Source organism: Rana temporaria, chromosome 10 (assembly GCF_905171775.1).
Source record: "Rana temporaria chromosome 10, aRanTem1.1, whole genome shotgun sequence".
Lineage (NCBI taxonomy): Eukaryota > Metazoa > Chordata > Amphibia > Anura > Ranidae > Rana > Rana temporaria.
Genome location: NC_053498.1, coordinates 142687582 through 142703776, shown reverse-complemented (window position 1 = coordinate 142703776; position 16195 = coordinate 142687582). Strand labels below are relative to the sequence as shown.

Sequence of the window (16195 nt, the reverse complement as noted above, 5' to 3'; positions counted from 1 at the left end):
TTCACTCTACATACTAGGGATGTGGACCATACCAGCACATCCAGATAGTTGGGCAAAAATCTTTCTACTAGCCAAATAAGAATACCAACCAAATTCCAAATGTATTTATTATTATTGAGAGCAAGGTCTTTATTTTATACTTGTCAAATAAACCAAATTCCAAAGCATTTTGAAAGTTTGTATTTCTTTAAAAACTAGAGGTAACCAAATAAGAATGAAAAAGGTTCCTCAATGGGTGGGACGTTAAACGGACCCACCCTTTGAGGAACCTTTTTCACTCTACGTACTAGGGATGTGGGACATAACCAGCGCATCCAGAGAGTTGGGCAAAAATCTTTCTTCTAGCCAAATAAGAATACCAACCAAATTCCAAAGCATTTTGACAGTTTTTATTTCTTTAAAAACTAGAGGTAGCCAAATAAGAATGAAAAAGGTTCCTCAAAGGGTGGGACTTTAAACTGATCCACCCTTTGAGGAACCTTTTTCACTCTACGTACTAGGGATGTGGGCCATAACCAGTACATCCAGAGTGTTGGGCAAGAATCTTTCTGCTAGCCAAATAAGAATTACAACCAAGTTCCGAATTTATTTATTATCATTGAGAGCAAGGTCTTTCTTTAGAAGGCCTTCCATCCTTGTCTTGAATGAGCCTTAGGTGGTCAATTGCCAATAAGCCACTCACCTCCCAAGCGTAGTGTTTGGGGAGTAGAGAAAAGTCTTTGGTTGCTGGGGGGGCAACAAGAACAAGTTTTCCTTCAGACATTTTGGTTAAAAAAAAAAAAGTTCTGCATGCCTCTCCCTTTAGTTAGAAGGAAGGATTTCAACAAACCAAAAAGAAATGTGATTCCCGGCTTCCAGAAACTTTAAGCGTTTGAACTTTAGGTGTGTGTTATATACTTTATGATATTCTGATCTGACAAACAAAAAAAAAAGTCACTAACTGTCTAAAGGTTTCCATTTCCTCAGTGTTAAAAGTCATTTGTAAAACCTCCTGTTCTATTAAATATTTTTTTGGCAGCCGTTTGATGTTACGTCAAAATGGGTTAAAATGCCACTTTACTGTGGTGGATTGGGTTGCCTAGTAAACCACTGTAAAGTTTCTTCTACCGGCCAAGATAAACTGGGGGTAACAATTTTTTTATTTAACTTGGTGCAAAGATACATTATTACTTGGGCGTCAATGGCACACGCAAAGCCAATGTACTTACTTGTGGCTTGTTAAAGATGGGATAAGAAGTAGTTATATTTGCTGAAAAAAAATAAGGAGATGTGACATATTAGAAAATGTCAGGAATTGTAATTACATTAAATGAGTTTTCCAGGACAAATGAAAGATTGGCCAATTTTATAGTAAAACAGAGGGAACCCCTCCACACTCCTCGTATGTTGCCTGCCCATGGCTTAGGATTTGGCTTGCAAGCTCCCTGGGATGGAAAACCTGGTACCCTATCACATTCATTTGCCGATGTGCTGTATGAGAACAATTTCTTATCCAGAGCTAATTTAGGGTAACAGGAACACAGATATATTAGGACTGTTGACCATACCAACCAGTCTTGGATTTAGTTGGGTAGGGTTGGTAATATAACCACTGTGAAGTTGTTTTTGCTGTCTGTGTCCACACTGGGGAGTTTTTAACCCTACACTATATTGTCAAAAGTATTGGGACACCTGCCTTTACACGCACATGAACTTTAATGGCCTCCCAGTCTTAGTCCGTAGGGTTCAACATTGAGTTGGCCCCGCCCTTTGCAGCTATAACACTTCTGGGAAGGCTGTCCACAAGGTTTAGGAGTGTGTCTATGGGAATGTTTGACCATTCTTTCAGAAGCACATTTGTAAGGTCAGGCGCTGATGTTGGACAAGAAGACCTGGCTCGCAGTCTCCACTCTAATTCATCCCAAAGGGGTTCTATCAGGTTGAGGTCAGGACTCTTTGCAGACCAGTCCTTCACCCCAAACTTGTCATCCATGTCTTTATGGACCTTGCTTTGTGCACTGGTCCAAATCATTTGGTGGAGGGGGGATTATGGTGTGGGTTTTTTTTCAGGGGTTGGGCTTGGCCCCTTAGTTCCAGTGAAGGGACCTCTTAAGGCGTCAGCATACCAAGACAATTTGGACAATTTCATGCTCCCAACTTTGTGGGAACAGTTTGGGGACAGCCCCTTACTGTTCCAACATGACTGCGCACCAGTGCACAACGCAAGTTCCATAAAGACCTGGATGAGCGAGTTTATGGTGGAGGAACTTGACTGGGCTGTACAGAGTCCTGACCTCAACCTGATGAATTAGAGCGGAGACTGCAAGCCAGGCCTTCTTATCCAACATCAGTACCTGACCTTCTGGAAGAATGGTCAAACATTCCCATAGACACACTCCTAAATCTTGTGGACAGCCTGAAGAGTTGAAGCTGTTGTAACTGCAAAGTGTGGGCCAACTCAATATTGAACCCTACGGACTAAGACTTGGATGCCATTAAAGTTCATGTGTGTGTAAAGGCAGGCATCCCAATACTTTTAACAATATAGTGTATTTGTCCTGGTGATCACTGGGAAATGAAAAATATTACAGTTGTCACCAGAACAGGAATGGATGAATTTTCCAATAGGGACACCCTGACTAAGAAGGGATTTCCCCCACTTTGGAATGATTTCCTCTGACTTCATGGTGTGTCTCCAGGATATTAAAAGAGAAATCTCCCCAATGGGACAGCAAAAAAAAAAAACCTTTAACCCTTGCCTACTCCATCCAAAAAAAAAAACCTTTAACCCTTGCCTACTCCATCCAAAAGAAAAAAACCCTGGCTTTAGATATACTTAAATATATATTGAAACCCACAATTTTTTTATTTTTTATTTTTTGATTGACATGGCTGAACCTCCTACTCCCTACTCTACACAAAATAAAATATAAAAATGATACTACCTACGCAAAGCACTTGTACCTTTTATAGTATTTGACGGCCATATACATTTCTCAGACCTCAAAATCTATTAATATATTCAATGCCATTACTGCTACAAATAGCACTGCCATATCTTTGGTTACAAACGAAAGCACCAGGAGTGAATGTATGACATCATTTGTGACTATGGTGGCCTGGTGGTACCATTCCATGTTACTATATGTAGTCCTTTTTTTTTTTAATGTACCCACAAAAAAAATGTTCAAATGCTCTTGAGAACTCGGGCACTGTACCTGTCACTGTTATAATGTGTGCCTTGAGCAACATTCACTGCTTGGTGAACAAAGCTTAAGGTATTTTTAAAACCCTACAGACAACGTTCACCAAGTGTTATTTTGCAGAATGACAAATGGTAATGTGAATGTTGAACTCGATGTCACAAGAAGCATTGCCACACTCACCGTCATCAACACATTCTTTACATTTTATAAAAGATATGGGATCCACTGTAGATAATATGTTTTTCTAAAAAATGTCCAAAACCCAATAGATGAGGAGCATTAGAAAGAACAGGTTGATTTTCTAGACCAATAACACCTCTATTCTTATTAAGCTCTCCAGGTTGCAGGTGACAACCAGAAACCAGGAAATTGTAAAGCTGAACTTTACGCAAACAGATAGATACACAGATTATATACATATAAAGTATGTGAACTGACTTACCTTTCTAAGGATCTCCGCTCAGTAAGTCTTGTCATTTACATGGTCCTGCAGGACAGCATAGCCAGGAAGCTGATACATGAATTACTAGACATGTGCATTAGTTTTTGTCCGAATTTCTGGGGTTTTGGCGTTCGTTTTAACAAACGATAAAGAACGCGCAGAATTCGAAATCCAAAAGATCCGACATAAAAAAAGGCTTTATTTTTGTTTCGTTGCGACAACAGTTCAATATAGGTAGAAGATTCGACATGATGGTGACAATAGCGATCTGTGTCTATCGAACATGTTGGTTGTGCCTAACCTAACTCTATTAGTCCAAGATTATTCGACATGAAGATTTGACATAGAGAGAAACGTTTTGACATGGAGAGAAAAGATTCGACATTATAGAGACATGAAGATTCGACATTATAGAGACATGAAGATTCGACATAGAGAGAAAAGATTTGACATAGAGAGAAAAGATTTGACATTATAGAGGCATGAAGATTTGACATAGAGAGAAAAGATTCAACATTATAGAGACATGAAGATTCGACATAGAGAAAAAATATTTGACATTATAGAGACATGAAGATTCGACATAGAGAGAAAAGATTCGACATAGAGCAAAAAGATTCGACATAGAGAGAAAAGATTCGACATTATAGAGACATGAAGATTTGACATAGAGAGAAAAGATTTGACATTATAGAGACATGAAGATTTGACATAGAGAGAAAAGATTCGACATAGAGAGAAAAGATTCGACATAGAGAGAAAAGATTCGACATTATAGAGACATGAAGATTCGACATAGAGAGAAAAGATCCGACATTATAGAGACATGAAGATTCGACATAGAGAGAAAAGATTCGACATTATAGACATGAAGATTCGACATAGAGAGAAAAGATTCGACATTAGAGACATGAAGATTCGACGAAGCAGCTAAAAACATACGATCAACGCGAGCGAACATTTATGGTCAAATGCCCTGCCCATAGGCTATAGAAGAATTTTAATGTTGGTGGACAAGTAATAATAATTAAATATAATTATCACGAGTCATACATTAGAATTCTACTATAGCTTGTGGGCAGAGCATTCGACCAGAAATGTACGATCGCGGCGTCATACAGTTTAGCTGCTTTGCCGAATCTTCTTAGAACATTCGACGAACACCATAAGCCTTCAATTGACAGATTCAACCTTAATTCATTCGGCTTTTTGGACGAATGCATTTTTTTTTTTATTGAAACAAGATAAATAAAAACAAATTTCGGACGAAAACGAAATTCCGAAACAAAATATTTCAGTGTGCACATTTCTATTAATTGCCTGGTTCAGCCATGTAGTTTCCTAGCTCTCCACCTCCAGGCTCCCCAATGGACCACCATAACCTCCATCCAACAAGTAAGACCGATCTATAAATCCCAACCTGGAAGTAGTAATCACAGATCTTCCAGGCGGTTGGTTGAGCAAAATTACAAGTCCTTTAGCAGATAAAATAGTCAACCTAAATTTATCTCAACTGCGTATTTAGCTGTTTGCCCAGAGTTCCGCTTTGAGACCCTTTAAACCTAATGATCCAAGCATTCTAGATAAGAATCCACACCTGCAACTTTAGTTTTTTGGTAATCACAAAGGTTAGCATATTCCAAAAATACATGGGCTACCCCCTGCCACTGCTTCATTTAGCAAGCAGTCAAGTCTTTTGCCACTTTAAAATTAGGGGTCACCAAGGGTTTTAACAGAACACCGGGGATTGACCCGGTCTGTGTATATTGAGAGGCCAGTGGTTTACTTTGTCTGATCTTTCCATTATATATTTATTATATTTAAAGGCACCTTCTATGCATGCCGAATTATTTGTGACTTTGTGATTTTTCGTTTTTGTTAATTGTTTCAGGTATTCACTGACCCCAGCAACCTCCAGCGGCATATCCGTTCCCAGCACGTCGGAGCCAGGGCACACGCCTGTCCTGACTGCGGCAAAACCTTTGCCACCTCGTCAGGTCTCAAGCAGCACAAGCACATTCATAGCACTGTCAAACCTTTCATATGTAAGTCATCTTGCTCGAAACTAGATCCTTTCTCTGCTTTTCCTGTGAAAACCCATAAAAACCACAAGGCAAATTACAAGAGAAGCCTGTGCAACCACCCAAGTAGAGAACCACAGCAAGTCCACAGTCAGGTCCCAAGCTGAGCAGGGAAATACTTTTGCTGTATTTTAGAAAGGATTTTTTTTTTTTGCTGGCCATTCTCTGATTGGCCCTTGCTCGCTTTACTACATTGGGTGGAAGTAACCAGCCGCGGCCAAAAAAAAGACAGTCTAGTATTAGTTAAAGCCGGGGTAGCAACCTCGGCCTTCCAGCTGTTTTGAAACTACAAGTCCCATGAGACATTGCAAGACCCTGGCAATCACAGGCATGACTCCTAGAGACAGAGGCATGACGGGATTTGTAGTTTTACCAACAGCTGGAGGGTCAAGGTTGCCTACCCATGAGTTAAAGAGTCAGTCTATGCAAAAGGGATATTTTAGTGTTTCGGTGGTTGTGGAAGAGTTAAATCACTTAATAGTTTTTTCTCTCTCCTGGGGACTCAATTGGTGAAATCTCTGGGCTGAGTTCACGGGTCTGTAAACCTGCCACATCCAATGGTGTATTTAGGTTTTGTGCTGCCCTAGGCCTGACTAAACTTGTGCACACCCTAATTTAAATATGACACACCCCTTCCTGTCATTGTCACACCCCTTCCTGTTTAAGACCCAACCTGTCATCTGCAAACCACACCCCTTCCTCTTTAGACTCCACCTTTTCCTCTGAGAGCTCCACCTCCAGTCTATTGGAATGCAGAATCAGTTTTAAACACCGGTAAATGTGGGTCAGAAGGAGGTCAAGCTCACCTGTCAATGGATTCTGAATGATCACTGAAACATCTCAAACTGATGTCAGAACAAATGCCAGTGCTAAGTAATAACAAAGGCACTTCCAGTGGTGGAAGTTTTCATATTTACCTGCAGCAATACCCTTAAATGACATCACATTGGTCCAGCAGATAGGCATGGGCTAAGTCTATATTTGTGGATTATTGGACATTAGACATGTGCATTCGTTTTAGCCGAATGCATTTTCGTCCGAATTTCAGGTATTTTCGTTATCGTTTTAACAAACGATAAGAAAAAAAAAGAAAACGATGACTGAAACATCCGATATAAACAAATGCTTTATTTTCGTTTTCGTTGCGGTCGAATGTGCCTAACCTTAACTCTATTAGTCCAATATTATTCTACGTAAAGAGAAAAGATTCGACATTATAGAGACATGAAGAAGAGTCGACATAGAGAGAAAAGATTCGACATAGAGAGAAAAGATTCGACATAGAGAGAAAAGATTCGACATAGAGAGAAAAGATTTGACATAGAGAGACATGAAGAAGAGTCGACATAGAGAGAAAAGATTTGACATAGAGAGAAAAGATTCGACATAGAGAGAAAAGATTCGACATAGAGAGACATGAAGAGTCAAATTTTTTTTTTTTAAAGATTCAGTCGAATCTTCTTTTCTTTTCTTTTTTTTTTCCGAACATTCGACAGACACCATAAGCCTTCAATGACAGATTCGACCTTAATTTGGATTTTTGGACGAATGCATTTTTTTTAACGAAAAAACAAAATAAATAAAAACGAATTTCGGGAGTAACTAAATACATTTATTTTTCGGAAGAAAACAAAATTACGAAACAAAATATTTCAGTGTGCACATGTCTATTGGACATACAATTCTGATCTGGCCACACAGGTACCGCTCTTGGCGTGTCTGTGCCACTTGTCCCAGGATGAACACTGGGGATGGGGACGGACCTGCCCAACAAATGTTCCATTTGATGATGGTCATGTAAAATTCACAAACCAGTTTCATAGTCAAAGAATTAGGACTTAATCAGGCCAAAAATAACCCCAGCCTAGGCCAAGATACAGCATTGACCCGTTAATAGAAGCTCCCACTCTCCCTACTGGATTGTTTATTTATTTTATACTATGAACAATGTAATAGGAAGAGCACCCAATACTTCCCAGTGGATAACAACAGAGTCAGGAATTACTGTAGGGAGATCTTGCTGTTGGGGTACCTTAGACCCGTGTTTCTCAACCCTTTTTTCAGTCAAGGCACCCTTTAAAATTCTGCACAACCTCAAAGCGCCCCCATTCTAAAATGTATAATGTCATTTCAGGGATGTGATAAGCTATGGTAGAGCTCAAAGAAAATACCTTATCACATCCGTGAAATTACATTATACATTTTAGAATTAGGCTAGCACTGGAACTGTTAGGACTAAAGCCAACTACTCTTCTGTCCTTGATCACATTTGTCTGATTATTTCCCAACATGTCTCCTATATTAGATCCCACTCTTCATTTTATTTTTATTTATTTTTTCACTTGGCCAATTTTAGGGATGCGATAAGGTATTTTCTTTTAACTCTAACCGGTCAGCTAGCACCAGAAATTGCAAGTGAGCCAGGTGTGAGCAATGAAGCCCATTTAACGGCTTCCTTTTTCACCCCAGTGTTCCCTACTAACCCACCGAGAACTCTATGACATTTCCTTCCCCGTAAAAACAAACAGAGAATAATGTAGTCATCATTTTTTTTTACAAGCAAAGTCATCTTTGGGACACGGTACATTGGCAGCTTAGAACTTCATAGCGTGTTAATCCACCATTTCTAACTGCAGATCCCGGGCAGTGGACCAAGGCTCTTCATGCATTTTAGACATAGCGCGGTGTCTTAGCTAATAAATTACCCAGCATGGGTCTTCCATGTAATGTCCAACTTCACACATTTGGGATGTCTGTGTGTCAAGGAGCTAGGTTATATATTTTAGCACAGTTTAAACAAGTGTGGAGGCCACAAGAGAAAGAAAAAACCTGAATAAAAAAAAAATATATATAATTTTACTAATTGCTTTCTTAATGTTTTTTAATGACTTGTGCAACGAAAGGCAATGTTTCGGTTTGAGATGAATAATTCACTTGTCAGTTTACAATGAATATCAGTTTTGTAAAAAAAAAATGTTTTATATATTAATATCTTCATTTTTTTTTTTTTTTTTTTTTTAATTCCACTTAGGAATAACATGATATATGTATTGTAAAAAAGCTTAAAAGTTAAACCATTTTATTTCAACTGGAGATGGATCTCACACACAAGACGACAAAAAAAAGTTACCATTCATTCAGGATCTGACCATTAAATATATTTGTATTTAAAGCAGAAGCAGATTAGTTTATACCAGACAGTCCTAACATAGATAACGTAACATAAATTATAGCTATTTCCCCACCCAAAAAAAAAAAAAAACTGCCCAAGCTTGATCGTCTAGGCCAGTGGTTTCCAAAACTGCTGCCCATGGGCCATATGTGGCCCTTTGCTTATCTTTATCTGGCCCTTGGACACTGAAACAAGGCAACATTCCTCCCACTGACACCAATGATGAGGCACCGTTCATTACACTAACACCCACAGTGGGGTATAATTCCTCCCAACAATTGGGGGAACTATTCCTCACACTGATACCAATGAATGGGGCACTATTCCTCCCACTGATACCAACAATGAGGCACCATTCCTTCCAGTGACACCAAAGACGGGGCACAATTCCTCCCACTGAAACCAATGAAGGGGCACTATTCCTCCCACTGATACCAATGAGGGGACACTATTCCTCCCTCTGAGGCCTCGTACACACGACAGGGTTTCTCGGCAGAATTCGGCGAGAAACTCGGTCAGAGCCTGATTCTGCCGAGAAACTCTGTCGTCTGTACACTTTCGGCCCGATGGAGCCGCCGAGGAACTCGTCGAGGAAATAGAGAACATGTTCTCTATTTCCTTGTTGTTCTATGGGAGCTCTCGGCCCGCCGAGCTCCTCGGCGGCTTCAGGGCTGAACTGGCCGAGGAACTCGATGTGTTTGGCACGTCGAGTTCCTCGGCCGTGTGTACGGGGCCTGATACCTATAAAGGTGTGCTGTTCCTTCCACTTACACCAAAGATGGGGAACTATTCCTCCTACTGATACCAATGAAGGTATTGGTATTTTATTGAAAATAATCCATTAACCAATTTTATACAAAAGTAAAAATCAAAACTTCAACAGAAATCAAAGGAATACACATCAATGCAGCCTCACCAGCCAGCATCAAATTCAGCCTCACCAGCACCCATTAAATGCAGCCTACCAGCGCCCATCAAATGCAGCCCCACCAGTGCCCACCAATGCAGCAGCACCTGCACCCATCAAATACAGCCTCACCAATGCCCATTAATGCAGCCTCACCAGTGCCCATCAAATGCAGCCTCACCAGCGCCCATCAAATTCAGCCTCACCAGCACCCATTAAATGCAGCCTACCAGCGCCCATCAAATGCAGCGCCCACCAATGCAGCATCACCAGGACCCATCAAATGCAGCCTTACCAATGCCCATCAATGCAGCCTCACCAGTGCCCATCAAATGCAGCCTCACCAGAGCCCATCAAATGCAGCCTCACCAGCGCCCATCAAATTCAGCCTCACCAGCACCCATTAAATGCAGCCTACCAGCGCCCATCAAATGCAGCCCCACCAGTGCCCACCAATACAGCAGCACCAGCACCCATTAAATGGAGCCTCACCAATGCCCATAAAATGCAGCCTCACCAGCGCCCATAAAATGCAGCCTCACCAGCGCCCGTCAATGAATGTTTGCTTGCTTCCATTCATTCGGGAGTCGGGACACAGACACAGTCTTCTGCCACCAATGCGCCTCTGACACTATGTGCCTGCTGATGCTGAGACTCGCTGCACAGAGAAGAGAGTAGGAACACCAGTGACCGGGCACCCTAGGCAGCAGGGCACCCTAGGCGGGTGCCAAGTTTGCCTAGTGCTAGCACCGGCCCTGACCAGGACACATAGAGGAGTCTACATAATACAGAAAACAAGGTTCTAAACCGTCCATACTTTCTCCAATATGTTTTAAAAAAAATGTCTGTATATACAATTTAATTCTCTATGCCTTTCTGTGAAAGTAACTGGCCTCTTTGAAGGACTATTGTAAACATCTATATGACCCTTTTCAACACATTTATGTTTATTTGATAATTTTTTTGTCTTGGTTTCTGTTGGTGTTCCAGGTGAGGTCTGCCACAAATCGTACACACAGTTCTCCAACCTGTGTCGCCATAAACGAATGCATGCTGACTGCCGTACGCAGATTAAATGCAAGGACTGTGGACAGATGTTTAGCACTACCTCCTCCCTGAACAAGCACCGACGCTTTTGTGAAGGCAAAAACCATTACAACCCCAGTGGATTATTTGCCCCTGGTCTGCCCCTGACAAGTTCTTTGATGGACAAGTCCAAATCTTCTCCGAACATGAATCATTCTAGCCTCGCTTTCAATGACTACTTTTCTTCTAGGGCACATCCAGGTGGTTTGCCGTTTTCACATGCTCCTCCTCCTTTTCCAGCATTGGCCCCTGGATTCCCAGGAATTTTTCCTCCGTCGCTTTACCCCCGGCCACCTTTATTACCTCCTTCTCCACTACTCAAGAGCCCTTTGAACCATGCTCGGGAAGCCAAGCTTCCTAGCCCAATGGGAAATCCTCAGCTTGCTCTTATGGCCTCTCTAAACAGCAGCAATAGCAACCAGCAGCTTTCATTGGAGGAAAAGTTTGGGAACAGTATGGAAACATACATGGAAAAACATAAATCCAGGAGCAGTGACTTGTCAGATGGAAGTGACTTTGAAGATGTCAACACCACCTCGGGGACAGATTTAGATACCACCACTGGTACTGGTTCTGATTTAGATAGTGATGTTGACAGTGAAAGAGACAAAAACAAGGACAAAAACAAATCCGTAGAAAGCAAGCAAGACATTGTCAGTAGTTCTGTTTCCAGTAGTTCTAATAATGTTGCTGAAAGGTCATTTTTCTATTCTCAACATTCCTTTTTTCCTCCACCAGAAGAGCAACTGCTTCCATCAATGGGGGCAGCCAATGACTCTATCAAAGCTATTGCTTCTATAGCAGAAAAATACTTTGGACCTGGATTTATGGGCATGCAAGAAAAGAAAATGGGTTCACTCCCCTATCATTCCATGTTTCCCTTTCAGTTTCTTCCCAATTTTCCCCATTCATTATATCCAACCTTCTCAGAACGGACATTAAATCACAACTTGGTTATGAAGGCCGAACCAAAGTCTCCTAGGGACCTTCAGAAAGTTGTCAGCACGAGCTCCGAGTCACCATTTGATCTCACCACCAAACCAAAAGAGATTAAGTCAGCCTTAATGCCGCCTAAAGTTTCGGCGCCCCAGGCTTCGGGAGAGGAGCAACCCTTGGACCTCAGTATTGGTAGTAGAAGTAGAGCCAGTAGTCATAATGGGGCTAGGGAATCTAGGAAAAACCATATCTACAGTGAAAGGAAAGTGGTGTCCAATGACATGCTTTCAAAAATTCCTCCGCCTCCTCTTCCGCAACAGCCACATCTTCACTACGCAAAACCTTCTCCATTCTTCATGGACCCCATTTACAGGTAATAACATACCTTGACCTAATCAAGAAACAGTAGCGTCCTAATTGGGGGGGGTCTAGATGAAGTTCTGCTACAACCCTTTATTCATGTGCCATTAGCTTCTTTAAATATGGATTATCTAATTTGCTTGTTTCAATGCAACTGTAAGGTATGTCAGCTTTGACGTTTCAATGCAACTGTAATGCCCCCGTACACACGGTCGGAAATTCCATCAAGAAAAGTCAGATGTGAGCTTTTGGTCGGAAATTCTGACTGTGTGTAGGCTCCATCGGACTTTTCCTATCGGAATTTCCGCCAATAAAAGATTGAGAGCTGGTTCTCAAATTTTCAGACAGAAAAAATTCCGATCGCCTGTAGCAATTCCGACGCGCAAAATTCCAACGCATGCTCGGAAACAATTTGACGCGCGCTCGGAAGCATTGAACTTAATTTTCTCGGCTCGTCGTAGTGTTGTACGTCACCGCGTTCTTGACGGTCGAAAGTTCGGAGAACTTTTGTGTGACCGTGTGTATGCAAGCCAAACTTGAGCGGAATTCCGTCGGAAAAACCTTGAAAATCCAATCGTGTGTACGGGGCATAAGGAAAAAAATCTATTGTAGCAACAAATTACATATAGCTTTTTTTTAGTATTAACACTAAAAAGAATTAGCTTTGAGACTGTGTTGAGGGTTTGAATATGGGAATATGTGCATTACATGGATGGCAGTGATCATTGCTTAGAAGTTATATGCTTGAATGTTTTATCTCTCTATGATCATCAATATCCTTTATTATGAAATAACTGTCAGAACAATTGATGTGTATTTGTAGACAACCTATAATGCCGCGTACACACGATCTTAATTTCCGACAACAAAAGTTCGATGCAACACAAGTATGAGCCAACATTTCGTCAGAAAAAATCCACTGTTTTCTTGTCCAAATTTCCGATTGTGTGTACGCGGAATAACAGAGAGTGCTGCTGGAGAAATATGAAAAGCATTTGAAAGATTTTCCCCAACAGATTCCAACCCTAGAAAAGCTCTATATAGGCCAAAACTTGGTGAACGCCACACAATTTAATTTATGTTAGCTTGCTGAATTGTTGTCCCATTCCAATGCCATGATCATCAAAATGGAGATGTTCTCTTCTATACATACGCACACACCTACTATTGCTATAGAAGTCTCCACTCTTCTGGGAAGGCTTTCTACAAGATGTTGGGGTGTGTCTGGGGGAATTTGTGCTCAATTATCCAAAGATGCATTTGTGAGGTCAGGTACTGATGTGAGATGAGAAGACCTCGCCCGCTGTAGGCATTTCAGTTCATCCGAAAGGTGTTCGGTAGGGTTGAGGTCGGGGCTTTGGGCAGACCACTCGATTTAGTCCACACTGGACTGGTCATGTCTTTATGGAGATAGTTTTCTGGCTTTGGGCAGCCACTTGATTTAGTCCACACTGGACTGGTCATGTCTTTATGGAGATAGTTTTCTGGCTTTGGGCAGCCACTGGATTTTGTCAACACTGGACTGCTCAAGTCATGTCTTTATGGAGCTAATTTTCTGCACCGGGGTCTAGCGATGCTGGAGCAGAAAGGTGGCTCTCCCCAAACTGTGGTCACAATGTTGGTAGCCCACAGTTGTCTATAACAGGGGTCTCCAAACTTTCTAACCAAAGGACCAGTTTACTGTCCTTCAGACTTTAGGGGGTCGGACTGTGACCAACGGGAAAGGAAATTTTCCTGCCATCATTGGGAGTAAACATCACCACATTTTTTATTAGGGGAAGGAATAGTGGCCCGTAGTTGTTATCATTGAGGAGAAATGGTACCCCATTGTTGATGTCAGTTGGCAGGATAATGTCTTGTATCAGTGGGAGGAATAGCGTCTCAAGGGCTGGATAAGGGCAAGCAAAGTGCCGAATCGGCTGCCGGGCCGCAGTTTGGAGACCACTGGTCTATAATGTTTTTGTATGCTGTAGCATTACAAGCACTCTTCACTTGAAACAACCAATCATTTGGAGAGGTTTCCATGGTTTTGCCCATATAGTATTTCGGGTGTATATGGACACTGTTACATTTCCAATAAAACGACATACAAATGCTGCAAACCACTGGGCAATCTCAGGCGTGCATTTTTGGCTTAACTCCACCGGTGACCATTATTGTTTTTCTGTCTGTACACTCTCTACCTGCTATATATAGCCTGGTGTTGTGCTGAAGGCAAAACTGAGCTTTGTATCGAGGGAAGTCCTAGTTATTTCTCTGTCTTGGACGAGCCGAGGCTCCAGAGAGAAGACACAGGATGCTAACTCATAAAATTACAGGAAATGTCCTCATCCGAATGACATAGATCATGTATCAATTAGGCTGACCTTCCATTCATCACACCAGTCAGCCTGCTTTCGAAATGATGAGGCCCTGCATTAATCATCCTGAAGAGTATCCATTTTTTTACTTGGTAAAATATAACCTTTTTTAAGGGAAATTTCCAGCTAGAAAAGAATGATTGGATCTGCATCCATTTTCTAATGAAACCAAGTGTTTTTTAAGGTGAATGTGAGAGGCTCTTGATTAAAGTGGATGTAAACCCAAAATCTATTTTTTCAGTATGTCTGGCATCATGAGTCACTATAGACCATTTTATTAACCATGGCATTTTGTGTGAACTTATTGCATGCAAAGTTAGTGATCCTGCCGGGCTGGTAACAATACTTCTTGTTGCAGGCTGACAACACTAAACCATTGCCTCACAATTGGCAGCAGTGTTTTCAATGGGTTCTTTAGTTGGACAATGGGCTGCCATCTGATAGGCCAGACAAGTATCTCAACAGCCAACTTCTAAACAGGTAGAGCAGTGTAGGTCCCCTTTTATGGTGTCTCCTCCCTGAAGGAGAAGGCTGGGAGCTCATATAAAGGCCAAAGAAAGGGGAAGGTGAGATGGACCCTGGAACAAGAGAGCAGGAAGAAGATCAGGCTACTGTGCTCATGTTCTCCCTTCCACTGGGGGAGAGCAGGGTGCCATGGTAGTTACCCTATCAGGATCATTGGGGAGATGAGGCAACACTATTCTACTGCAGAGCTGGAGGTGAGGATGTTGGGTGTTGGGTCTTGGTTTGCCCCTTGGTTCCCCCCATCATGAATAAAAGCTGGAGAGTGTAGGCAATTCACTCTAACTGAGCTGAGGAGTAAAGGCTAAAGTTTGGGCAAGGCCAATCAGGCAATGGCTCTGCTTAAGCAGTAATTCTCCAGCCTTGACATGACCATTGCGCTTATTATAGAAAAAGAAAGACATTCCAGGTCTCTGATTGCCATACTATTTATAGCATTGAGGTTGAGTAGCACTATGAAGGGGTCTTCACGTTTGGCTATAGATTCCTTTAAATTGCAAAAAAAATGATATCCATTTGAAAATGTATTGCATTGTTAAGATCTTGATTTGCTTGATTGCTTGTGCAGATACTGCTGGCCAGTAATTCTTCTGATCCAGCAATTATCTACAATTTACAGATTCGCATAGGAAAGACCCATTTTGAGTCCACTTAAGGTTCTAATTTTAACTGAAGCCCTGATGAAGGGACAGTCTTTCGACCCCACGAAACCAAAACTCACTGAGTTTTTTATTTTTATTTTTTCAGCACAATACCAATAAATACATTTTGGACAATTTTATCTTTTGGTGTGGTGCTCCTTCCTTTTATACATGTTTTTTTTTTGTCTGTATTGGTAAGATGTCTGTTGGGTTTGATATTTTTTTTAAACCCCCATTAAATAATAAGTTAGAGGTTAAAATCAATCAATAAGCAGTCAATACCTTTATATTGGGTTGTATAGCCTCTAAGATATTTTACACCTGATGTTACTGTATATATTAGCAAAAATATAGAAGAACTCCCCATTGTGGGACTTTAAAGGCAATCGACTGCAACTGTGTTAGAAGACATATAAGTCCAGGGCAGGACTTAGGGTGGTGGGGGCCCCTGGGCTTGAGTGTTGATTGAAGGGGCCCCCTGGAGCCAAGAAGCGGGGGGGGTT

The 16195-nt window shown here is 41.5% G+C and overlaps 1 protein-coding gene across 1 annotated transcript in view; it reads left to right on the top strand.

The window, feature by feature from the left end:
* PRDM16 (PR/SET domain 16) overlaps window positions 1-16195 on the top strand; it is a 102707-nt gene that overhangs the window by 39210 nt on the left and 47302 nt on the right. The window contains exons 6-7 of the mRNA XM_040326456.1: window positions 5519-5672; window positions 10778-12182. Coding sequence (XP_040182390.1) covers window positions 5519-5672; window positions 10778-12182 — 1559 coding nt within the window. The remainder of the gene's footprint in view (window positions 1-5518; window positions 5673-10777; window positions 12183-16195) is intronic.